This window comes from Lagopus leucura, unplaced genomic scaffold (genome assembly GCF_019238085.1).
Source record: "Lagopus leucura isolate 7727_CA_CO unplaced genomic scaffold, USGS_WTPT01 Super-Scaffold_739, whole genome shotgun sequence".
Classification (NCBI taxonomy): Eukaryota; Metazoa; Chordata; class Aves; order Galliformes; family Phasianidae; genus Lagopus; species Lagopus leucura.
The window spans coordinates 11,519,477-11,546,007 of NW_024962255.1; the positions used below are offsets into that span (position 1 = coordinate 11,519,477).

General features: G+C 40.4%; 1 protein-coding gene and 1 long non-coding RNA gene across 2 annotated transcripts in view; both read left to right on the forward strand.

Annotated features, from left to right (window-relative positions):
* The window catches only part of ZCCHC24 (zinc finger CCHC-type containing 24), a 101,914-nt gene that overhangs the window by 16,150 nt on the left and 59,233 nt on the right, over positions 1 to 26,531 (forward strand). The window contains exon 2 of the mRNA XM_042863347.1: positions 1,261 to 1,461. Coding sequence (XP_042719281.1) covers positions 1,261 to 1,461 — 201 coding nt within the window. The remainder of the gene's footprint in view (positions 1 to 1,260; positions 1,462 to 26,531) is intronic.
* On the forward strand, positions 5,070 to 7,774 carry LOC122175586. Its single transcript, XR_006177443.1, has 2 exons — positions 5,070 to 5,185; positions 7,202 to 7,774. It is a non-coding gene; the product is annotated as an uncharacterized LOC122175586 (long non-coding RNA).

A 26,531-nucleotide genomic window follows, 5' to 3' on the forward strand; every position in this document is an offset into this window, starting at 1 on the left:
TCACTCACAGTTTTGTAAACAGAAAACCTGCTATGCATGTCCCAGACTAAAAGGGAGGGAAAGTTGTAATTACTTCCCCTGGGGCAGAGAGAAGGTCAGTGGGAAGGCCAGGGCAAAGTCTGGGGCTTTGGACTCTCACTCTGTGGCCCCTTGGGTTGATCTTACTCCTATGCACCAGCTTTGCCTTTGTAAGGGGGCTGGTGAGACTCAATAAGCCACGTCTGACCAGTGAGTGGTGCCTAGGGCTTCTGAAAGATTCTTTCAGTAAGTGACTGTTACAAAGAAAGCACACTCAGTGTACAGATATCCCAAATTTTTGAGACCTCTGAGATAAATATAATCCCATTTCAAATTTATTTGCAAGTTATCACAAGTAATTTCTGTATGTCTTCAATATATCTATATAACACATGTAAAGAGTCCATTGAAATATTTTGATTTAATAGTAATGAAAAACAAGGCCTCTGTAGAGGCACAGATTGGATGTCTTCTTACCTTACTTTCCCATAAAGTAGCAAGAACTCTGATGCCAGTAGAACTACATGGTTACGGCACTGGTGTGAGGTCTATCAGTCCTGAGAAAGATCCTTTCCAATTCAGAGTGGAAACGATTGTCATCCATAGATAGAGGGAGCGAAGGTCATATTGACCTAGTATTGACCTAAAGACCTAGTACAAAAACTAGGTCTTTACCATTCATTAAGAAGTGTTTAAATAACCCTTAGAAAATCCAAGACAGATGTAGGTCTGTAGATGTAGGTCTGAATGTTCCTTGCTATTGGTTGAAAGCAGGACTCTGTGTTGACTGTCACGTTAACTTGACTGGAAATTAAAAATTACTTTGCATTTTTCTCGTGTTTTTTTCCTTTCTCCAACTTCAGTATTGTTCTTATAAATAGTTCTGTTCACAGAAATGGTCCATTCTCTGCTTTGTTCTTTCTCTTTTTGCCAACATATTCTGACTAGAACATGACTGTGGCACAATCAAACACAAGAAAGCAATCACTGCTTAGAGGCAAGGCCGTGGATGAAAGAACCGTGGCTCAATATGCTCCCAGCAGTGGAATGATCATCTCTATCACGCTGCCCTCAAGAAACCTCTTTACTGATAACCACTGTATTGCTCCCCTCAAATGCACAGAATCCACATTCTTAATGAAAAAATCCCACATTTTTTTAATGTTAATTTTATCCTTCCCCTCCCCAGATCAGTCTAGGAACAGTGTTACATTTCATGTAAAATTTTCTTTTCTTTTGCAGGCTCTGAGCAGCAGTCTCTATAAGAGTGCATCTCCTTATGGCTCTCTTAACAACATAGTGGATGGGTTAAGCTCCCTTACTGAGCATTTTTCTGACCTATCCCTTTCTTCAGAAGCCAGAAAACCCAGCAAGAGGCCACCTCCCAACTACCTGTGCCACCTCTGCTTTAACAAGGGACACTACATCAAAGACTGCCCACAGGTAAGGAATATACAGTATTCTGGAGAAATTTTTGTTTTAACTTTGAACATTCCTTCATTTACTGACACAAAATTTGGCTGAAACTGTTCTTTAGAGTAACACTGAACAAATGTCTTGACAAAGTGCCCAGCTAGCCATGTGTTCTTTTAATCTTTTCTTTATCACAATGCCGATGGAAAAAAAAAAAAAAAAACCTATTTAATTTGTCTATTAAGCATTATAAAGGATACTCATACAGGCACATGAAAAAGTAGAATTTGGAAACTTTAAAAATGGCTACTACGTTATTTTCCATCACAGAGACTGTGTAAATTAAATTTTCAAGCAGCACACCATATAGCCATTTTGGCAATGGCACTTAATAAAAAAATATAACAAGTTACATATGCTAAAGGAGAAGAAATTGTTACACTGGAAGGGAACTTCGAATTGGTGCTGCAGTAATGCAAGCTCCAAGTGAACCTGGTGCAAAACGCCTCTTGTCTCATAAAAGTGGTTTGCTATACTTGGCAAGATGTGACGGTCTTAGATTCCAAGAACTTTTTTTTGTAGTGGCAAAGCTGGCAATACTTATTTCCATAGAAAAGAGATATAAACCTGTGTGCACTAAAAGCTCTTACTGATCTGCAGGTTTTTTTGTTTCCTGAGGATTCAAGCCACAATGTGCAAGGCTTCTCCAGTTTCAGCTGGATGTACTTGTGTTTCTGGCTTAAACTTCCACAACCCCAACTGTATCTATGTAGTGTCCCAAGGAAATTCAAGTGCTGCCAATATTCTAGAAATAGAGATGAGGACATTACTGTCATCTGCTTTACTATGGTTTTAACCTCCTACCCCCTTAATGTGTGACTTTCAGCAGAATTAATCTGCATAGAATTAACTACAGCTTGTGGCAGTTGGAGATATCAAACACACATAAGCCAAAACACAGTCAGAAAAGCATTTGCCAGCTGAGCAAGGTCAGTGTGAAATCAAGTCTAATGTCAAATGAGCTTTAACTGAGTGTATTCCAACTGCTGCTATGCGTGGGCTAAATTGTTTTCTTCATGGAATTCAGCTGTATATCTTTCATTAATTCTAATGACAGCTGTGGAGCTTCAAACTGCATTTGTAGACCTAGGTGTGGCACCTGAAAATATTTTTACTTTACATTATTTCAATATATGTTCAGTAAGGCAATTCTCTTGAGGAAAACATGAAATTTCCCTTACTATAAGGTCAAAAATACTTTGGTTTGTATACTTCTTTGTTTAATGTGCTTAGTTTAGTGTGCTGCAGCACTTATATAGAGATAGGATTGTGTAATAGCGTGTGTTGCTTAACAAGGGTTTAGAACTCCAACTCCTAAGTGTGCTTCACAATGACGTAGTGTTGAGCTGTGGGAGATGGCTGCCCTGCTGCACAGGCAGTCAGATGGATGTAAATGTCCCTCAGTGATCAGCATGTCCAAGCTGCAGCTCACACCGACGGTCACAATCAGACGTGTCAGTGTTGGAGCAGAAATGCACCGTGTATTTCACAGGTATTCTTACAGTTTGTGCATTGGAGATTCAAGAAAACATAATAAAAGTTGAAGATGCACCCACAAAAATTCTAGGAAATGAAAACTAATTAAGATTGTAGAAATATTGTAGAAATATTGATTTACTTAAATTGCACATCCTGGGTGCACAATTATTTTTCCATATATTAAGATTTCACTAGCAATGTCTTCAATTTCTACGTGAACTGGGAAATGAAATGACTTCCTACAGAGCATACTCCATGGCTGGCTGACAAGCCAGTATTGAGAAAAGGGCTGCAGGACTGCCAGGCATCTGCTGCACCCATCCTCCTCCAGTTACAAGCAGCCATATCACGCACTGCCTTGCGTAAACCAGTGGAGTTTTAGTTGGGAAGAGATTCAACATTTTGCTGCTCTTGAGGGAAGCTGCTCCAGAATTTAAGTCCTCTCACAACTCAAAATCTTCCAGCTTCCAGGGTAAATGTAACTTGTGGCCTCTTCACAGTCATTTGTTCTCATGCCAACATTGTCCTCCGCTGAAATAACTCATCTCCCTCCCTGGTGTTTATCTCAGGATGTATTAATAGACTGCAACCGTATCCTCTCTCAGCATGCGTCCTGTGGGGCCAGCTGAGCCAAGCCTCCTCAGCCCCTCACAGAGGCACCCGGCCCCGCAGCTCCCATCTCTGAGCTCTTGTTCTATTCCGTTTCCAACACGTACGGCCAACGTGCACACACAGCACCCAGATCGCATCTCATCAGTGCGTATGCTGTGCATGCACCTGGCTGCTTCTACAGACCAAAGTTAGTTTTCAAATCCTACTTAAGGGGCAGGTGATATGAAATCAGCTCTTTGTTGCCGGTATCTAGCACATGCAATGTTTTGTGGTCTAGTGGTTTCTGAACACAGAAATGTAAGCATTTCCCTTATTTTCTCTAAATTTGAGAATAGATCTACAGGGGTGAACTGGTATGCATGAGCTACATTCAAAACTTTGAAAAAATTGTTCTCAAGAAGGGACTAGCAACAGTGGAACCAAACCTTTAATAGAGAGGCATCATTTGCCACCGCAGCTTTAGATGGTAATTGATTTCTTAATTTAAACATTACACACACTTAATGACTTAGATTTTGATGCCTAGCTTTTCTAATGCTGTCAAAAATGGAAGTTGCTTTGCAAATCCTACAAGAAAAGGGATGCCGTTTTGCATTTTTGTACTTAGATTTGGAAACAGAAAAGAGATAAAGTAATCTGATTTGGACAAAATGCAAATCAATAAATTGTGGTATTTTTATTTTCTTTTCGTGTAATTGCCTAATACGAAGCAGATTTTGGAATGGAGTGTTTTATGGAGTTTTTCCTGCATAACAAAGAAATTGTGTAACAACTTTGAGATTTTACATCCTCCCTTAATTCTGCTTGTTACAAACACCATAAAGATGAGCGTTCTTTTTTGGTTGCTGTAAAAGTTAACAGCACACCATACCAGTGGAAACATGTACATTGCTTCAGATTTCTATTCTAAGTGATGGTGGTGCTCTAGGAGGCTGGACAGTTCTCACCGAAAAGGTCAGCTGTAGTCAGCTATCTGCAGTTTGTCTGATATCCTGTCCAAAACGATCTGCTTGGAAACTGAAATGGAGAAAACTTTTAGTTCTTCAGTAGGTAAGAATTAACTATTCTTTGAACAGTTTCTGTGATGTTTAGTGGTAGAAATCGTGGACTTCGTTTTAGAAATGACATGAAGTGGGAGCAATGTTGACTGCAATTCATCACCATGAATTTGTCTACATTTGCAAAACCTGCTGTAATTAGAATGTACACAAAAAATGCAGCACTTTCAATCTTTAGTAGCATGCAAGGATACTTGCATTTTCTCTAAACTAATTTTGCGTTTCCATGTCTTAAATGATATCATCTTACCCATACCTCTCTGAGATACAGAACCATTATGTAGTGTATTTCCAAATTTTGCACTATACCTATAGAGGAAAATGCATGTGCAAACTCATAAGAGTACAGACATATTACTATATGTAATGAGAAACAATATTAGTCTCATTTTGTGCTGTGTTTTTAGCTCTGAATAAAAGGTATGGCATGATTCAAATTAATGAATCCAATGAGAGCCGTTCCTTTGGCAACACTGATCTGCAAAGCAGATCCTGCAGAACAGAAGTACCTTGAGAAGACATATTCAAGTCAATGGGAGTAGCAGGTAACTGCTGTGACTGCCAGAGTTTGCACAGATTTACCTTTGTGATTTCATGCAGGATGTGGAACAAATCAGCATCAAGTTGAGTGCAATCCTTTTTCCCCAGCCTACAGCCTGTTGTGCTGGATCGCCCTGCCCCAAAAGCTGCTCCTCTTGTGCTCAGGCAGAGCAGCTCCTGGCAGTACAGCTGGCTCAGCACTGCTGCCCAACAGGCAGCTCTGGGCTGCACGTTTACAACAGCTCTTGTACCCTAAGCACAAATCTCCTTTGTCTTGCGCCTTACAGTTGGAAAAGGCAACCAAACGTCCTCAAAGTTCAAGGAGCCCACAGCTGTCCTTTCCCCAGGTACCGAGGTCTGGCTGAGATGGCAGTGGGGAATAGGCTACCATCTTTGCAAAGATAAAGATTTCACCTTTCTGGTTTTTAGCTTAGAAGTCTCAATTGAAAACCAACTGACCGACCAAACAAAAACCCACAAGCCTCTTGAAATCTATTTTTACAGTGGAAGACTGTATTTCAAAAAGCCCCAAAAGTTAAAGGAGTCAAATACATTACAAAATTTATTGCTAGTTGCAATAAATTCTCATATGCTTATTCTTTGTCTCATATGCTTGGACTTAGCCCTGCCGAGTTTCTCTGCCTGTGAGATTAGCTGGACACAATTTCTCAGATCTTTTCTACTTTTACTATGAAGACTTGCAGAAATTTGTAATGAAAGTCTGGTGAACTGTAATTTAGTAACATTCACTCTATCGCTGGAAGTTTACAGTGCTTAATAGTCTGAAACATCAAAAGAAGCACATTACTCTCTGCTTTGGAAATCCTGAAAACTCAGTGCATGCCATGCCTTCAAACTGTTTATCGGGAAGGTGAAGACTCAGCCAGCTGCACATGAGTAGGGGGATCCCCACAGTCCTGCCTACCTGGAGAGAACACTCCCAAGTGCTGGGTATGAGACTGTGGCTGTTGTTTGATAAAGCCGTTGCTTCAATAGGAAATACCGAGCCCTAAAATACCAAAATAAGAGCAGTTGGTGAAAAAGAGAGCAGAAATATCAAGAGAACTGGGGTCAGCCCCTTTCCTGTCTATCAGACTGCTTGATATTGCATTTCCCAAACTCTGGGAAACCACCCAAAACCAAACCTTCCTTATGTACCATTCTTAAGCCATTATTGCTGTGGCCCAGTCTTTATTACTAAGTTTAAGCTTTTTTGTTTTGTGTGTGTGTAGGGGGGCGGGGGGGGGATGATAAAGGACCTGGATCATCTCCCCTATCAGGAAAGTCCGAGTAACATGGACCTGTTCAATCTGGGGAAAAGTAAGCTGAGATGGGATCTGAGGAATGTTTATAAATATCTAAAGGGACATGGGAGGCAAATGGATGAAGCCAAGCTCTTCTCGGTGGTGTGTAGCAATTGGGCAAGGTGTAACAGCCTAAAATTTGAACACAGAAAGTTCTGTACAGAAATGAAGAGGAACTTCTTTGTGGTAAGGTTGACAGAGCACTGGGACAGGCTGCCCAGGGGGGCAATGGAGTCATCTTCTATGGAGATATTTAAGACCCATCTGGATGCTTACCTGGGTGACCTATTATAGGGTACCTGCTTTAGCAGGGGGTTGGACTCAGTGATCTCGAGTCCTCTTCCAACCTCTGTGATTCTGTGAGACAATCTCCCAAAGTATCTCCCAACCTTATTCTTCTGTTATTATAGATCTGCATATTAATAATACAACTCATTATCTTGAACATGCACAATTTACATTTAAAACCTGCACACAACAGTCCAGACTCCAAGTGACATGGTTTAGGTGCACAGCATGTGGTGATGGGTTGATGGTTAAACTAGATGATCCTAGCAGTCTCTTCTAATCTTAATAATTCTATGATTCTGTGACTCAAATACTGTGCAAGCCACTGGGAGATTTACCAGCTTCTTTGAAGTAGACTGCATATAGCTATTGCATTGGTCTAAATCTGAATTCTGTTTACTAATGATTTGTTACTTGCTTCACTTGCAGCAAAACTCCTGTTGAAACATAATTAAGTGCTTAGCTTGGAAACAAATACTATGAGCATTCCTCTTGAGAGAGAACATAACGTCTGGTATCCAGCCCTCCACAAACTGATTTGTGGTAGATAAGGCACGGAGAAGACTACTAGGTTAAAACCACAGTATTCTATAAACTCCTATTTTGCACTGATAATGAAGTAGTAATGGAAGACTGAGCGAATAATTTTTTCTCATTTCATGAGAGTATTTTTCTTCAGTGTGAAGTACAGCTTGCAGAATTTCCATCCAGGTTTGGAAGTTTTCAAAACCTGCCTAGAGAGAAAGCCCTAGAAAACCAGATCTGAACTCAGTGCTGGTCCTGCTTGGAGGAGGAGGTTGAATTTGATGATCTCCTAAGGTCCTTTCCTCAATGATTCTGTGATTCTGCTTTACGATAATTAAACACATTTTCAGGTTGTGCAATAAGAGATCACTGATCGTCCTTCCAGATATCTATATCACCCATTTACCACAATTCTTCCTCTCTGTGCTTTTAAATCAAATACTTCTGTGCAAAATACAATACTGCTAAAAAATAAAAGCTGAAGCAAATGTGCATTTATTGCAACAACACATAAAAAACAAAAGACTGCACCCCTTGGAAACAGCAGCAAAATGCTCACACACAAACATTTTCCGAGAACTACAGCTTCATTTTTCTTTTTAAAAAAGATTTTTTTTCAAGGAAAATGTCTGTTTCAAAGAAGGGCTCAGCTGAAAAAGCATAACAGTTTGTGGTAATATAGAGGAAACATTCTTTGTCCTGTAATGTGTTACAGTTACCATTTACTCAAATGAACATTCTTGACACTGCCAGTTTGAAACAAATTTTTTTTTTTTTTTTTTTTTTTTTTTTTTTTGCATCCACCAAATGTATCAACATTTCAGATCTCCTTCTCAGTTTTAACAGAATCTCACAGTTTTTCAAAAAGGGAAACACATTTTCTGTTAATCCTCATACCCAAGTAATGGCTTCAAGTGGAGGAGAAGCTGGGGTGATGTCAGGAAAATGAGACTTTCTGGGTGTAGAGGTGGAGAAAGATTGACCAGAGAGTAAAATGGCTTGTCTCCACCCCCTTAATTCACAGAAGAAATTAAGATACTAAATAGAAATAAATCCCTCTTCCATTTCCCTAATGATGTCTAACCACAGATGTCGGTGCTGTTGTTCTCTATCTGGCTTATGTCAACAAAGGTAAAAGGAACCTTACATGTTTAAGTATGGCTGGCCTATTTTACAGCTATAAAGAGGTCTACTTCAGGATGAAAACAAATTTTCCCAGGTGCATGGATCCAGCACTGCATGCATCAGGAACATAAATCATTGTGCCATACTGGTTCATGGATGCCAGCTTCACCTACAGCAAGCTCAGGATGCATCTGATCAAACAGTCTGCCTGGGTGATGGTCTGAGTTTACTTACAGTCAGCAATCCTAGGGGTACAGAGGAAGACTTGAGAAATCACTGCATGTGCTGGAGATCAAAGCATTTCATCTTGTCAGTGACTCTAGGGTACAAGGGCTTGCTTTGCATTTAGTTTGTAAAGAAGCTATGTCTACACTGGAGTAGCTCTCCAGTTTCTGTGCCCTCGCAGAAGAGCACATTTTGATACAGGTACCATTTGTTGCTTGCACAGTAAGTCACAAGTTTTAGCCATATATTAATGGCATTTGGAGCAGATAGCATTAAAAATGATTGTAGGTTCATTTTTAAAGCAATGTTACTCTGTGCAAACCTGTGAAAGGACAGTCAGTGTTTGTACATTTGCTGAAACTCCAAACCTGAGGACTTTGGAGACCTGTCAGTCTATCATGCTGATTTGCTTGCAAATTCAAATGAGAGCAGAAACTGTATTCAGAATTCTGTATACAGAAAAGTAAATTAAAAATAAATTTACTTTTTCACCCATAAGGGCCATTCCTAGTGCTTTAGTAGTATAAAAAAAACTTGTTGGTTCCCTAAAATTAGTACCATTAAGCTGTTACTTGCATAAGAATGTTTTCTGTTTATACTCTGGAACTGTTAGCTCTGACTTGAGTTTACCGTCAGAAATTCAATGTATTTATGTTGTACAGATGTGCAAGGTGAGTCTCAGAAACCTAATATCTTTCCCAAATGCCAAACTGACAGAACTGAGAGCAGACCTTGGGCACAAGTCCTGCTGTAACTCCTAGTCTACTTCCCTGCACCACTTTACGGCTCACCAGAACAAATACTAAATATCTTAAATATTCACATTTATTTTTTATTAGGAAAATACACCTTGTAATAAAGTAATAGACAAATTTAATGATAAATTACTGTAAACTTGGTTCCTGAGAGTCTTATATTTCATACCCAAAATCGCTAGTGTTAGAATCTTAGAATCGTCAAGGTACAAAAAGACCCACAGGATCACACAGTCCAATCATCCATGTATCACCAATAGTTCTCACTAAACCACATCCCTCATCACAATGTCCAAACATTCCTTGAAAACCTCCAGGTTGGTGACTCTACCACCTCCCTGGGCAGCCCATTCCAGTGCCTGACCACTCCTTCAGAGAAGCAGTATTTCCTAACGTCCAGCCTGAATCTCCCCTGGCACAGCTTGAAGCCATTCCCTCTGGTCCTATCACCAGTTACACAAGAGAAGAGGCTGACCCACAGCTCACTACAACCTCCCTTCAGGCAGTTATAGAGAGCAATAAAGTCTCCCCTGAGCCTCCTCCTTTCCAGACTGAACAATCTCAGCTCCTTCAGCTGCTCCTCATAAGCCTGTGCTCCAGACCCCTCACCAGTTTTTTGCCCTTCTTTGAACCCACTCCAGGGCCTCAATGTCTTTCTTGCAGTGAGGGGCCCAAAAGTGGACATGGTACTCAAGGTGTGGCCTCACCAGAGCTGAGTACAGGAGGACAATCACTGCCCTATTCCTGCTGACAACACTTTCTGATGCAAGCCAGGATGCCATTGGCCTTCTTGTCCACGTGGACACACTGCTGGCTCATGTTCAGCCCAGCATCAATCAATACCCCCAGGTCCATTTCCTCTACACAGTCTTCCAGCCACTCTGCCCCAGGCCTGTAGCATTACCTGGGGTTGTTGTGGCCGAAGTGCAGGACCCAGCATTTGGCCATGTTGAAACTCATCCCGCCGGCTTCAGCCCAGCTCTCCAGCCTGTCCAGATCCCTCTGTAGGGCCTCGCTACCCCCAGGCAGATCCACACTTCCAGCCAATTTGGTGTCATCTGCAATCTTACTGAGGGAGCACTCAATGCCCTCATCCAGGTCATCAATAAAGATACTGAAGAGGACAGGCCCCAGCACCGACCCCTGGGAAACACCACTTGTGACTGGTCACCAGCTGGATTTAGCTCCATTCACCACCACTCTTTGGGCCCGGCCCACCAGTCAGATCCTTACCCAGCCTAGAGTGTACCTGTCCAAAGTCATTACTTAGTCATTACTAAGAGAGAGCTGTTCTTTAAGGAGACATTTCTAAAGTCTGCAAAAGCCTGTTTTTTTTCCTTAAAAAAAAAAAAAGGAACCTTTTTCTTAGAAATTTCCCTTGCAGGGCTGAAAGGCTAGAAAGTTCTTTGTAATTAGAATAAGCCTTTCATGTCAGGGCCCAGTCGGTGCCAAATTATTAATAAGGCAATAAAGCCCACGGACAGACACTTAAGTTGAAACATTTGGGTATTTTAAAAGCAACAGCAGACATACTGGAAGTGACATAATCTTGATTTCTAGTTCATCCTCAGGTCTGAGACTGATTTTCCATAGGATACTCACTACTCTGTTTCTATCTCTACCTCATTCTCTGGCTGCAGGGAAATTTGCATGGGGTTAGAACAGAGCCTCTAGAGATATGTGTTACTGAGTCATAAAAACATTCTTTTTTCATTCTGCATAGAAGGAGCACGTTTCCATCCAGACTTCGATGTGGTCTCAGGCTGCAATTCTGGCCGTGAATTTAGAATAATTTCCCAGGCTCAAGGCTTTCACGTACAAAATACTTGTTTCAAATCCATTCTAACTTGAACCCATGTTTCAGGTGCACAGCTGTAGATAAATCTCTGCAACAGCCCAGGGAAATCAATACCTCCACCTGGGTGAGCATGCCCACACCACCTGCAGCTACCAGGAAGCCCAAGCACACGGTCCCCACACAGCCCCAGTGGGTCTTACATGAGCTCATGAGAGCAGAGAGAATGTTATTCTTACTCCTAAACTCCAGGTTACACAGCTGAGAAAATTAGAGAAGGAAAAACAAAGTGGAGGTAAAAGACTCATTTCAAAGAAATGGTGGGGAAAAAATGTTATTTTCCAGAAAGTCAAAAATGTTTACAGGAAGCAAGGGAAAATGGAGAATCATGACCATCATTTTTCAGGCTTCCTTGAAAACGGTGGCTCATCACATAAAACTACAGCCTTACTCCCAGCCTGATATTGTTACATGACTGTGACAGACAAGCATGCATCCACCTGCATGTCACCTGTCACAGGCAGATCACCTTCTCAGAACAGGAGATAGCTGTATCTTCTGAAGGAGGCTGGAGCGTGTTGAAATGAGAGTAACTGTGCTCTGATTTCAGTACATGCTGGTCTTTTTGGTGTTAGTGACCAAATGCTTCTATCTGCTTTCTACTAATATGAGAACATTACGCAGCTGTATCCTGTGTGATGTCATGTAGGCAGTTCTACCTGAAGGGAGCAGCTGAACCAGTTGAGGTCCTAAAGGGGAGCAGACACCTGTGTTAACAACATACAAAGGAGTAATTCTGCCTTTTAAGCTTGCCCTCATGTTATAATTTTGTTTTATTCCTTACACTAGGCTTCTTTGAACTTCTACAACATGATGAAAATTTCTCTCCCTCTTTCCCTCTGCAATGCAATCACAAATACTACCTGAATCCCCTCATCTCCATTTTGTGCCCATAGGCAGGGTGCTCAACCTGAGAATTGGGGTTCCCTGTGCCTTGAAGAAGGAGAGAAAAGATGCACTGAAGAGATACTACATACTTTCAAACCATCAACCTTAGCAAAATAGATCTAACAACCATTCAGCACTGTTAGCACAGCACCGCATACCGGACTCACAGACAGTGTCTGTGTATATTATTACTTCTGTTATTCAGTAATGAGAGCTATAGTAATTAATAACACCCTGACCTTTGGGACACTTCTAACACTTCGCTGCTGCCTGTTAAAATTTAAATAAATAAATCCTCCCTCCTGCTGCTGTCATTTTCAGCAGTCCCTGTTGCAGCAAATCTTACCTGGTTTGTTTGTGGCAAACTATTTTTCTTGTGTACTACAGTGAGTCTATTTAAACAGAACACAGGAGACTGTCATAAACTCATAAACCTGAAAAGTAGTGTTGCTAACACACAACTGTTGAAAGGGATTCTTTTTACATCCAGCATTAACGTAAACAGGTACAGCTAATAAGGGTTGTATTGCTTACACTGAGCTCATGTCACTCACATTTTTTGTTTGTTTGCAAACTTAAGGAAGGAACTGGGCTTTTTTTTTTTTTTTTTTTTAAAGCATTAATACAATTCTAACTCTCATCTGCTTTCTTCTGAGCTCCCATTCCTGATTCAGCACGCATGAGTCTGCTAATGAAATCCAGATGTCAGACAAAAAAAACAATAAGCTCTCCCACCCATCTGGCAGATCAGGTTTCTCAGGGATTGGGGAAAAAAAGAATCAGGAGAGATTCCTAGAATCGCTGAAACTTTAGATTTCAGCATGTTTGCAGAGACCAGAGGGCAGCAGGGGGAAGGGAATAGTTTGGAGGTAAAATTGACAGCAAATCAAGATTTTTGTTGGAAAAGTAAGAAGAAATTGAGAAACTGAGTGGTTACTAGTTACTCAGAGCAGTAAGGAGGTCTAGTATGCCCCAAATTCAGTTCTGCTACTGAAAAATTACAGTGAGTATGACAAAGTGCAGCTCTTGAGTCAGAAATGAGAAAGCAATGGGAAGCAAATTATTATATTGTTCTATTCTTTCACTGTACTGTTTCAGGGTCCCATTCCATCAAGAGACTTGATAAAGCTGGAAGGAGAATCATAACATTGACCCCTTATTTATTTTGGAAGGCTATCTGCCACATCTCACAGCTGTAACTCTGAGCTTCCTCTCAGCCTAATCCTAGTCCTGGGCTCAGCTGAACACATGATGCCCAAGACCTTTCCAAGATCAAGAATTCCGCAGGGGACAATTCTTTCCACAGCCCTCAGTCTCTTTGGCAGCTCCATCCAGCACAAATCCAACAGTAGCTTTAGGCTTTCTCCTTATCCCTAACCCCTTTGGACCAAGCAGTCCAGTCCTTCCCTAGACTAAGAATTCCTCATGGTATTTCTTTTTGCAGCCTCCAGTTCCCTTTGCCAGCTCCCTTCCCAATGCCATAGCTCTGGGCCACCTTCTTTCAGCAGTAATCCCAGTCCCAGGCAGAAGCACAGTGTCCAAGTTCCACTTACAGAAATTCAGTATGCCATAAGGTGAATTTCTAGCATTAGTTTTTGGTACTTTGGAAGATCGTGTTACTCCTCTACAACTGTAGCCCTGCATTTTTTTTTTTTCTTTACTGTTTTACATTTCTGGAACCATTGAAATTTGTTACACCTTCGGCTTGAGAAAGGACAGACATTTTGTGCACAAAGAGCATTGGGCTAAGCGGCCAAATGGAAAACTTTTTTTTTTCATTTTTAAGGGAACAGCTTAAAAATCAATATTACCTGAGATTTTTATGTGACTAATCCAAAGGAATGTTCCCAGTTATTTTCTGACGAGTGAATAATTGAAATGAAAGCAGAGACTGCTGTATTTCTAGTAACATAAGGGTGCTTTGTAGTGTGCTTTGACTTGGAGGGGTGTTTTCATAGGCACAGGTTGTGTGGCTTTCCTTACTTCAACTGCATTTAATTTAAAACAAACCACAAGTTGCTTTCTTGTTACTTTTGCCTTTGTGTTTCAACAACTATGCTATTTATTGGTTAGCAAGGTCAAGATAAGCTTCTGTAGGTAGATCTACTGCTGCAGCAGAGTTCACTCCTTCACAGGTACTTCCCAGACCTATAGGTGAAAGATTTACAGACTCTCCATGAAGGAAATCTTCCTCTCAGTCTCTTTAGTCACTTCTACACCAGTTTCCTTTAATTTTGCATCTGAGCTTCTCAAGGTATATGCCTGTGGTTTGTGCTATTAGTCTCTTTCCAGGGCGAGTCTTGTTCATAACATGTAGCATCCCTATTTAGTAACTGCCTTCTCTAACATGAGATCAGATATACAATATACCTTGCACTCAGAATGGAAGCATTCTGGTAAGCTTAACTCCAGGGAGCATGAGAAACAATGCCTCAGGAAAGCTTTTTTTCCCACCTACTAGTGAGTGCTGCTCTGTTCCCACTGTGCCAGAAAGCAGAGTGTCCAACAGAAGTGGCCCTCTCCCACAGCTGCACTTCTCCCAGGACCTGACTGCACTGCCTGCAAGCATAGACATCTCCCTCTGCTCCAGGCCACCAGTCTAACCTAGTTCTGATCCACAAGTTCTGTAACCATGCGAGGTGAGATGACCTAATAGAGCGTTCTGTAGACTTGTGGTTTTCCATCGTGACAGCTTCACATTTCTGAATGTTTTCCATGGAGGACAATGGCAAAGCTCATGATTATACCAGTTATGATGGAGATAAATCTGCCCATCAGGAGACAGAATTACTGCTGGACATATTCATCAGAAGCAGAAGTTCAGCATTAGCACAGGCTCCAGGAGATACCTGCCAGAATGAGCAGAGCTATTGGATGTTTTTGCCTCCCACAAAGGGAGCTGCTCTGCAGCTACAGCACTTTAGTACCAGATCACTGTTACGCTGTCAGCCCAGGTTATCAAGCTGTTAGTTCTTCATGAGCAGGCCTTATCTGGACACTGGTTCACACTGGTGATTTTTTGTGATGATGGATGGTTAGAGCTGGGTGCAGCCTGCAGAGCTTGCCTTAAAGCCTGTGTTGTTTTGTCAGTTCATCTGGTGGCTGTATGCAGAGATTCAACATGACTGTTGTGCATAGGAAACAGAGCAGGGATGGGTAGTAGAGTTGGAATTGTCACTGCTCTTGCTAGGAATAGGCTGTACGACCCTTCCATGAAAGATGCAAACACCTTGCTATAAATCCTTGGGCCTTGCCCACCTTTCTGAGGGGGAAGAGCACTATCTTATGAAAGCATCACTTTTCATAAACACTTCCTATTGTGCCTTTTCTTTCTACCTCATAGTCTTCCCTCCTACAGGCCCCTCGTATGTAGGATGGCTGATAAGGGCCAAAAGCAGAAACTAGTAGAGATAAGAGCCAGGGATGTGTGAAAAGACAGCTGCTGGCTGAAGACTGCCTGCTGTTTGAAAGCAGTGGTCAGTATACAGCACCATCCTAAGTTTTGTTAGATAGGGCCTCATTCTGACTCCCATCTATAGCTATGAAGAAGCCCTACTCATTTCAGTAGGAGCTGGAGACAGACAAGCGACTTTGGATGGTAAACCTTCAGAAACAGGCTGTTGTCTTCCTCCAGCTTCCAGAGTTGTTGGTGGATGTACTTAGGGTCTGACCTGGCTGACCACACACTCTGCATCATGTCTTACCTTCTCTTTATCTCACATCCATTCTTGAGATTCTTTCACAATCAATTCCTCTCCCTATTCAGCTCCTACAGTTAAAGTCTTTGCTCCTTTTCTGGAGTATCAAGATTTTGACCCAGTCTCCTTTCCAAGACACCTTTCATTTATACAGGAAAATTAAGTCTGAAGAACAGATATTTAGTACATTGAAGCTGACAACACAAGTAGAAAACACACCTTTGGTACTTCTTGTATGCAGTTATCCGAGACACAAGCCTTATCTAGTTTTCTAAGTTAAAAATATTTTCCTATATTTTTCCCTTTTAATCTCCAATGGCTGTCATTTCATTCACTGCAAGCCACTCCCTATTAAAAATGTTTACCTGCCTATCACTTTTTGCAAACCAAGACATAGTTGTTTCATCTCTGGACATTTTTAGCACACTTTGGTCTTTTGCTACATTGCAGTGAGGAACGTGACCAAAGTACATTGAGCCACAAGAGTTAACTTTGTAGATCCAGAAAAACAATTTGAAGATCTTGAAAAAGCCTACATTGCTTTTCAGTCTGACTCCATACTGTCAGCCAGCAGCTGAATATCCAGCAGTAGATTTTTACTGTCTCTTTATAAAACTGATGTACTCCATACTGCTTTTCAGAAACCCAATTCCTTCTAATGACATTTCTAGCTAAGATAAATGACCAAATTTGGACACTAAGTACAAACATACTGTATATCTTAGGAAGACAAAGCTCCTTGGAGCTGATTTTCCTTTTAATCCCTCCCTGACTTTCCTGTTGGGGCAAACTATGTGGACTAGTCAGATAAACATCCCACAGACTACAGAACCAGTGTTCCTTCACACATAGCTGAACCTTTTCAAAGAGAATCAGGATAGCATGCCTAGCAGTGTGCAATTCCTAGTTCTGGAAGTAGCTCCTTTAGAGCTACTTTAATACAAATACATGTCCTGTAAGAGAAAAAAACGAAACATTAAAACGATACGTGTGATCAGGTAGAAAACTGTTTATTCTCCCAAATACTAAGTACTCTCTGCAAAAAGAACCCTCAGATGAAACAAATAAATTGACAGAATTTTGCTGAGTAATTGAAACAGAAATTTCTCATAAGACCATCACTGCATTTCATGTGCTGGGGACAATGAAGATCTGAATACACTGGGTTAAAAGAAAGAAATAGTGATGTAGAGTGAAGTAATCACACAAGTACAGTTGTGACTTCAAATTCCTCTCTCTATATCTTATTCAAATGGAAGAGAAAATATGAAAAACTAAAACCGAAATTCCATTGTAAGTCATAACACCTGCACCGACATAAGTCTTTTTGTCAGTTTCTTCAGATAAACTGTGCTTTGCCCTGCAGTTTTTTTCATTGGTGACACTTTGCAATTATTTCTCCATCTCAAACAGTGACAGGACTAGGATTTGGAAAAAACTTTACACCCTCTCCTCTGCCCCTGTTGCTTTTTGCCTTACAACCACTCCTAAACTTTCAGCACTATTTTCTGTGTTGGGCCTTAAAGCTGAAGACAGGCATGCTTAACAGCATCAGCACTCTCAGACAAATGAGCTTGTTTCTGTTCAAGTTTGTGGGGATGCATCTGTTTGTATGATGGGATGATCTGTTTGCCTAACAAACAATAGAAGCTGGGCAATATTACTATCTATGAATTCTGTCTAGCACGGCATTCCAACTTTAGTTAGCTGTCATGTTCATGTGATGGAAAGAACTCAAACTGTACAATGGATACGCTAACCTTGAGTCAGAAATGGCACAATTCTGAAGACCATGCATTGCACTTCTCTTCACGTTTCCATGTACATCAAGTACTTCTCATTCTAAGAGATTCTTCCTCACTAGAAAGCTGTCAGCTTCTTTCTGAAGCATGACCAAAGATACCATTTGGACTACCTGCATCTCAGCCACTTAGCACCAGAAGTGAGCACTAAGCATTGCAGCTTGGATGCACAAGCAGTGCTACAGAGCTGTCCTGTGATTGCTGTGCTGTCTACTTCCAGCATTTCACTGATCACTTAGGTCCTTGGAAGCAGATAACTTGCTTGTTTCTCCAAAGCTAACAGAGTTGTTCCAAGATCTAAACTAAAGAATGTTTTGCATCTAATTTCACACTCAGCCATGGTAGAATATAGCTGTGTGCAACAGATCCCATGGTTCAGGTGATGACATCAGTTACCTGACCTCTTCGTTATTATCATATATGTTGAAAACCCCACCCCTGCACACATATTCATCTTTCTTTAGTCATTGTTTTAGTTTTAGCTACTGCTTCACACAGTGCTATCAAACTGAGACAAGAGTGCTGTTGTTTCACCATCCACATTTTGTAAACAGTAGATTTTTACACACAGATTCAGCTCATACCAGAACTGTTTCTGATGGCATGGAAAACATCTCTTTATAGCTAGTTCAAATATGGGATTGATTCAGGGAATAGTGAATTTGGGAGACAGGATGATTCAAGCTGACAAATATTAGGTTCTAAAAATTTCCTGTTACTAGTCATCATTATGAGTAATTCTCAATGCAGTCCTAGCATTTTTCATAAGATAAAACCAATCCTAATTTCTAAATGCATAACTTAGTCCCATACTTGTAAAATAAAGCAACAAACTGTATCAGCACAGTCAAAATTCTAATAAATTTCCTTGTTGCACAGTAATATACAATCACAAACAATTAACTTTATGTCATAAAGGTTTTACTATATAGACCAAAAAAAGAGAAAAACATTAGCAACCTCAGCATAAAGAAGTTCTAGGTGAAAGAAAGCACTTCAAATCTCTACTTGGCAGAAAATAATGAGATTGTTAAGCACTGATAAGAACAGCAGAAATAAGAAAAAAGCAAAAAGACTCAGAGTAGAACTTTAGTGTTATCAAATGAGTGAAAACAATGAAAAATAAACTCACATTGCTTTTGGAACATTACAAAAAAAAAAAAAAAATCAACGTATTTTGAAGAAAGGTTATCTAACTGGCTTTCACTGCTTTTGGAATCTCTTGATCAAGTCAGCCTCACAGCTTTGCTTTAGTCCAAGGGAAAACGTTGTCCAGGAGTTTACATGTGTTTTACCACAAGATCATTTCTCATCATTTTTCCTTTTTAGAGGACATTTTTCAGTACCACAGTCATCAACAGCAAGGGAATATTTTCAACAGAAAACACTCCGTGGCTATGGGTTATTTTTCTTTAGGGTGTCACTAAAGATACCAGTCTCAGGATTGAAGCTCACTAATGAATAACCACTGTCTAGAGGAGCTAGTCAGCGCTAAGGTACATTCTCCCACCCACCTTTTAGGCTTATTACAAGAACACATCCTTTCCACCTATTTCATCAAAAAAGAGGCATCAATGTGCCTCTGCCCATGAATCTTGTGAGTTCCTGTAACAATCAAAAAAAAATCAACATGGTGGAAGGGTGATACAGGAAACATAATGACAAAGGGGCTAGCACCACGGAAAGGCATTACAAAGAAAAAAGAAAAATAATTACCCTTCTCTGAAGATCTATAGGCAAGCAGGAAAAACTCCACAAAGGAGTGATCACCAACTGGAGACCCTTCCCCACTGGCAGTCAGCCCTTAAATGAGGGCTAGGAGAGGTGCAGCCAGGCTCCACCTCTTACAGTCACACAGCTGAATTACCTTCACCTGTGCTCCCAGTGCTGGCCTGATCCTTTCCCCAGGTGCTCAATCACTGGTTCAGGCTGTGGCTCAACAGGAGCTGTACAGTTCCTTTCATCTTTTTGGAAAGTGCGTGGGGTATGTTAACATTTGACAAAGCACATGATACACTGTTTTTCTGCACTGCATCTTAGTTGTTGCACAACAGATGTAGCAGTGCCATGCAGAGGATGCTTGTTGAAGTCAAATGAACAAATAGGACATTTGTTACAAAGCAGCAGTATTCTCATTTGTTTAAAATTCTCATCAAAAGCTGGGCCTCTTGGATTTTACCATACTACGATAGCATTTGCCAGATACATCATGCAAATAGTTGGTTACAATAATCGTCTTCCTCTCACCTCACTTTATGTTCCTATAAGAACACAAATGAGGAAGGGGCTGAAATGCTCTCCCTGCATGCCCTAGTCTCAGATTTGTCCTCACATGTCCCCATAACTCCGCTATGCAAAACAAGGAACTGGAGATCTGTAGACATGAATGTTAATATTGGTACCACCAAAAGCATTAGATATGCATTAGAAATACTATTCTACTTTTACTTTTTTGTTTTGTTTTGTGCTTTAGGTAGCAGTTCTGGGCATTTAGCAAATATGAAGATCAAATCCAACCATAATTTCTGTTTAGTTAATACTATGTTTATGTTATCATAAGAAAATAAAATAAAAAGATCATACTGTGATTACCTGCCTTGAATTACATATAACATGCTCTTGTTACTGGGAGAAAAACAAAAGCATTCTCTTCCTTTGAAGTAAGTGCCCCAGGAAAATAGAACTGCATCTTTAGGATACATTTCCATAAATCTTACACAATTTTAACTGATAGGATCGAGATCTATAAGGGTTGAAGTAGTCAAAATCTTCAGTGGCTGTATGATGTCAGATTTCAACCTCCAACCATCCTTCCTGGGCCTTACACCTCAGGTTTTCTTATATTTCTTTGTCAGACAAAAGAGGTTAAAAATTCAATGAAGATAGTTGCCAACACCCAAGAATGAAATCTAAATTGTCCCCACCAATACTTTTAAAGATGTCCTATGCACAAAATGGGGTAGGGTCTGCCCAGTGGTACAGTCTCTCACAACAACTAGCGCAAACAAGGTGTTGCTTTCAGACTGGTTGCGTTTCCTTGTACTGGTGCAGGAAGATGAAGAAAGCCTTGCCTGTAACAAACTGTATATCTTCTAGGGAGTGCTTTGAAACTAAAAAGCTGTGTATTTCAAAAGATATCTGTAAGACACAGTATCTCCCTATGTACCCAAAGTTTGCCTGAGGAATTCTTGTGGTGCAATTGATCTCAGCCAACCAAACTCGGTGATGTATATTATTTCTACAGATGCCCGTCTCTCTTTCATAGTATGACTGGCTGTGACATGGCATAATATAAGTTCAAATTGGAGCTGCATGCTGCCCCATCCTGCTAAGAGGTTGGCCTGGAGCTCCCCACCCGGGCTTGAAATGCAGCAACATCAGAACAAGTGGCAGTCCTGCCTGTTAAAGAATTGTGCCCTTTGGGTGGCAGTGAGTATTCAAATAGCAATTTGTTCTGGTACTGATCATGCAGTTTCAGTTGGCAGTGTATTTCTGGAAAGAAAACCAATGCAGTGGGTGGATAATAGTGTGACGGGTCTGTGGAAAATATTCTTCAACCAAAATCCTGCTAGTTCAGAGAATATGTACTAAAAGCACTTGGGACTGGTTAACAAACAGCAAGCAGAGATTCTGGAAGACAACCATTTGCTGTTTTGCCATCGAAGATAGACCTTACTTGTCTCTTTTTCTTGGGAGGAAAATTACAATTCATGGGAACCAGATGAAAGGGAGAACGTAGTGGTGCCCTGAGGAGCACACCGGTCAGGTAACAAAAGCTAAGACCACAAGATCACACATCGTTTTTTTAACAAGTTGCAGCCAATGTCCTCTTTAATCTGGGAGTGGAGCAAGAACAAGACTATTAGTGATTTATACCACTGCCACTTGTCCTGGATTCTCTCTGCTAGGCCCCGTTCTGCTACACAGTAACAAGGGTCACTCATCCCACAGGGCCTGGAAATGTCAACAGTAGGAGACAGCTATTTTATACAAAAGTAATAAGGCAAATAAAAGTTCAAAACCTCTCTAAACAGCTCAAGTTTCCTATAGCAGACTCTGGTCTCATATACCCCGCATTCAAGATTTACTGGCAGTGCTTTGCAGACTCTGTCACAGCAATTTCAGGCTGCTGTGGATAACTTTTAAATGCTTCTACTCCAGAAGCTGGTCTTGGAAACTGCCTTACGTATTGGAGCATAGGCAGTTCAATTCTGTTCAGTCAATTAAGAAAAAATTATGAGTTAAAAAAAAAAAAGATAATCCCATTTACTATTCAGCAATTCAGATTGTTTCATCTGTTATTGTCTTTTACACTGCCACATATTTGCCACAGAAATACAACAGAGATATTGTGTGTGGACCTCCCCAGTTTAGCTGCAGTGTGCAGCATGCTGAGGAATTTTGGTCACAAAGAACATCCTTTTTTACAAGGAGGCAGTAATGTGCCCTTACAATCCATTCGCATCATGCAAAACAGAGCCGTATTTGTTCTGACTAATGGACTTTGCATGGAGCATCTCATCAGCACAAACAGAAGTATATTCCTTGGCTCTCCCAGTTTGCCCTAAGACACTGCAGTACCCCACACATTGTCCCCAGGGAATTCATGCCTTTCAAAATCATAGCTAAGTCTTCCTTGGTAAATATGTGTGTCCTTGGAACTGCATTCTAGTACATTACTACTGGCAACATGTCCCAACTGTAAAATATATGTTGGATAAAACCTATGGGTTTTGTGTTGTATCTACCATATAAAGAGTGACTGGACTATGTCTGTGATTCTTCAAAGGCAAATATCTTTCTTGTTGTGTTGAGGAAGCGATTTGTTCAATGGGAATCATATTACTACTCCAGTTAGATTACAGAACCTAAAATAATGGGCTCTACAGTGAGGAAAAAAAAAACACGGCTTTCAGTGACTGATACTGAAGTCATGGAGAAATTCCTGGAGAATCTGTCTTCCATGGAGGCTGGCTGAGCCAGCAAACTCTTCTAACATTCTCCTTTCATGTGGCAGTCCTAGGGTTCAACTTTACAGTCATGAATTCTCAAAAACATGTATTTTTCTTCTTTAGGTTATCATTAACTCTACAAGTTGCAGAACCCAGGAGCTAGATTTTTCTCTTTTAATAAGCAAAGTCACTGTTCATAATGATTTTGAAATTGGTTCTGCTTACTGTCTGCTGCAGGCACAGCAGAACATGTAGGCTGTTGTGCTTGGAGTGAATTAGGCTAAATGTGAACTGACTAAGGTGACAGACTGAATCCCAGACAGTTTTCTACAGAATATTCTTTTCAGATATTTTGGTTTGCATTAAGACATCTTGCACTGTACAACACATTCTGTTGAATGTGAGAAGATTGTCTTGTGATTTACGCTCTGGACTCACGTTTAAAAAATCTAGGTTGAACACTGATTAGTTGTATGCTTTTGTGTTAGTGATACTATCTATCCTACAGATGAGGACCTGTTACAAAATCCTGTCTTAACTATTGGGGTCTAAACTCTGTTGGCTGTTGTGTTTTCCTATTAGTTTGTACAGCTGCTTCTTCAACAGGCTCTAGAACTCTGCTTGCTAATAGATGCTAATTGCCAGAGATGGACTGAAAAGTGCTTAAATCACTGCTGGTCTGCAAAGGTCTGGTGTGTCAAGTCTGTATGACTGTCATACCACAGTTTTACAGAACACTATTCACATGGGAAACCAGATAATTCAAATATGGTTCAAAACTTCCAAGTGGGCATGCCAAGCAGGGCTGGAAAGCAGACGAGAACAGTCTTTCATGAGATTTTCCTATACTGGTCAGGCCAGAAATTTTGCAAGAGCAGCCTTTCTCATGATATTTTGGCACTTTTGTTTCTTTCTGGTCCTGCCTGAAGCCTGGAGGCAGAGCTGTATGAAAATACTAATGGAAAATGCAACTTCTCTCGATTCATTTGATCTTCAGCTAGAGCCTGGAAGATTCATGTTCTTTCTCATACTATATCTATGTTCAGATGTTATTTGCAGGTCCTCATGTTTTTTTAACTCATGCCTCCTTCCTTTACTGCTGTAAATGCACAGCCACACATTTAGTTTAAACTTTCTTCATCAAACTCACAGGAAGAAATGGAAAGTGCACAATGAAATTTCAATCTTGTAAGAGATAAACTGTAATTAGGGAGAAAAATGTGCTGTCCATGAAGTCAATACTGAAAAAAGCATAATACCATCTTCTTTTTCTCAGGAGACTGTAAGAGGTGATACCATGTACTCCATGGATCTGCAAAACAAAAGTAATTCTGCACAGTTTTCCCATCCTCCATGTTAACATTTACAGAGTAAATGAATTTGAGTAGGGACTCTGTCTTTCCAAACAATTCTGCAAAATCTAGTATGATAGTCAGTTTCTTGCAAATAATGAACAAAAATATTAATATCAGACCTTTCTCCTTAGGAACTTTTACTTTCCACAAAGATTAATAGGGAAGGGTCTCTGACTCTCTTGCCAAGAATCTTTGCTTCTACACAGATGAACAGGAAGTCTCACTTCATTTGACAAAGGAGAAGATCTTCAATATGGTCAGCAAGCAAAAAAAACCACCCCAAAACATTATGACCACACTTCCTCTCCCCAGGTTTTTAATGACGCTGTTGACAGACTTCTTAACTAACCTGCTTGTGGCTATTTGCAGCGTTACTCTGAATGCAGTGGTGTTTGTACCAGCATGCCTGCCTGATTTCTCTCTCATCTTTCCTAACAATTCTTGAGAGCAATCATAAAAAACAAATCATAACAACAACAACAACAACAACAAAACACATAAAACCCCCCCACAAAATTTTAAGTTTGGGAGATTTAGTATTTAGTTTTGAGGGTTTTTTTTTTCTGGAGTTGGGATTAGAAGGGAATCAGCCTTTCTGTCTTTCTTCAGGGTAGCACAGATCATTGTCCTCACCTAATCATTCTCACCCAAACACATATGCATGGATATTAGGACCTAACATATATGGTCTCAGATTACATTCTGGAGACAGGTGATAACCATACTCCAGACCACTGAAATTTCCTGTAGTTCACAATTAATTCTTGCTTTAACTACAGCTGTTTCTCAGATGATAAATATAGGCTCCTGTGCTGGTACTATCTCTTCCTGTATTGATCAAATAAAGATGCACAGCTAGATCCTGTTCAGATCCAACAATCCTGAGTAAGGGAAGGGTGAAACAAAGTCTTATTTTTAGTACCATTTTGGGGAAATTGAGGGAAGAAGAAAAAGACACCACCCAAGCCTGCAAGTCTTTTTTTTTTTTTTTTTTTTTTAATAGCTTACAATAAAATTTGCAAATTGCAGTGAGCAGAAAGCCACGCTTGTCTTAGAGTCTCAGACTATTAAATACTTGTTAATAGAAGAAAGGTGCACACCATGACAAACTCAGTAGATCAAGGGGAGGACTACATTTTATCCTTCCTTGTCCCTCTGACTTAATGCTTAAAATAGCACTGTGTAGTTTCTGTATGATTGTATGTCTAGGGAGGCAGTTACCATAGAACACGGATTGCTGTGTCAGGCTTCAGATGGACTCACCAAAGCAGTTATTTTCAGTATACTGTTATATTCCAAATGGCCAGGCCTGTGATGGGCTGAACTGGAAAGGAATATAAAGGAATATGAGAGGGAGAAGTTGCATAGTGTGGTATCAGCAAATTTTAATCTGAAGCAAGACAAGTAAACCACCTAGGCAGAGGAGGATGAACCCATGATGAGGAATGCATAGACTGTTTACCATCGGGGCGGGCAGAGAAAACAGTCTGCATGGAATGTAGGTTGGAAAAGACATTCAAGGTCATCAAGTCCAACCGTTAATCTGACTCACCATGTCCTATCACTAAACGTGTCCCTTAGTGCCATTGTGATACATCTCAATTCCAGTACTGCCAAGTTTTCTACAGATGTCATCCTTATACGATTTACTTACTGCTATTTCCAGCAGAAATATATTTGAAGGAAGATGTAAAAACTGAGATTTCAGATGACTTGTAGTTTCAGTGATAATACTGTAATTTCTTTTTCAACTATCCCTAACTGGTATAGGCCTTATAGACAAGTGCAGTTGTTATTACCTCTTGTAGAGGTGACCAGAGTGGTGCATGATGTCACCAGCAATCAGAATTTAGGGAGGAATACGAAGCCAGCTAGAGTAGATTATGTCATCTTAAGTTATATGCCTCAATCTTGACCAGAGACCTAATCAACAGTTTGTACTGTTGTCATGGGTCATTAGATTTCAACTGTGGAAGTAGCACAGTTTACTCTTTTCAATTACAGCAATGAGATTAGCCATCAAGACACAGTTGTTTTCACGGAATCAGATAAAATATTATGTTTGCAAAAGTTTCTATTTGAATCAGATTGCAGCTAACCTTTTACTGAGCTCAGACAAAAGTCTTGGCTTTGTCTCATCTTGCTGCATATTTGTAGACCTTTGCTAAGATGAATTGTAGAGGGACAGGAATCAGAGGTGCTGAGTAGTACAGGAAAAGTTACTGTCAGGTTATTCCATACAATCACTGTACAGGTGATACTAAAAGGCTGAAGGAATCTTTTACACGGGTATATCCAATTCACTTCAGCTGGCTTAGAAAGTTTTTGGTAAAGAACGCTTACCTGAACCTAGCCTCTGAACTGCCACACATTCTGCCCTTCATCAGGTAGGGTTAGTAAAGGCAAATAATGTAGCCCAGGTTAAAGTGGAGACTATCAAGTTAATTACTGGCCCTGGATGGCTGAAACAAAACATTCTTTAATTGTTACTTTAAAAAATCAAATCATTCAGACTACATGGAAAGAAGTTATACTACATGCAGAGATAATCTTGATAAAATACACAATGAAACTGGAGG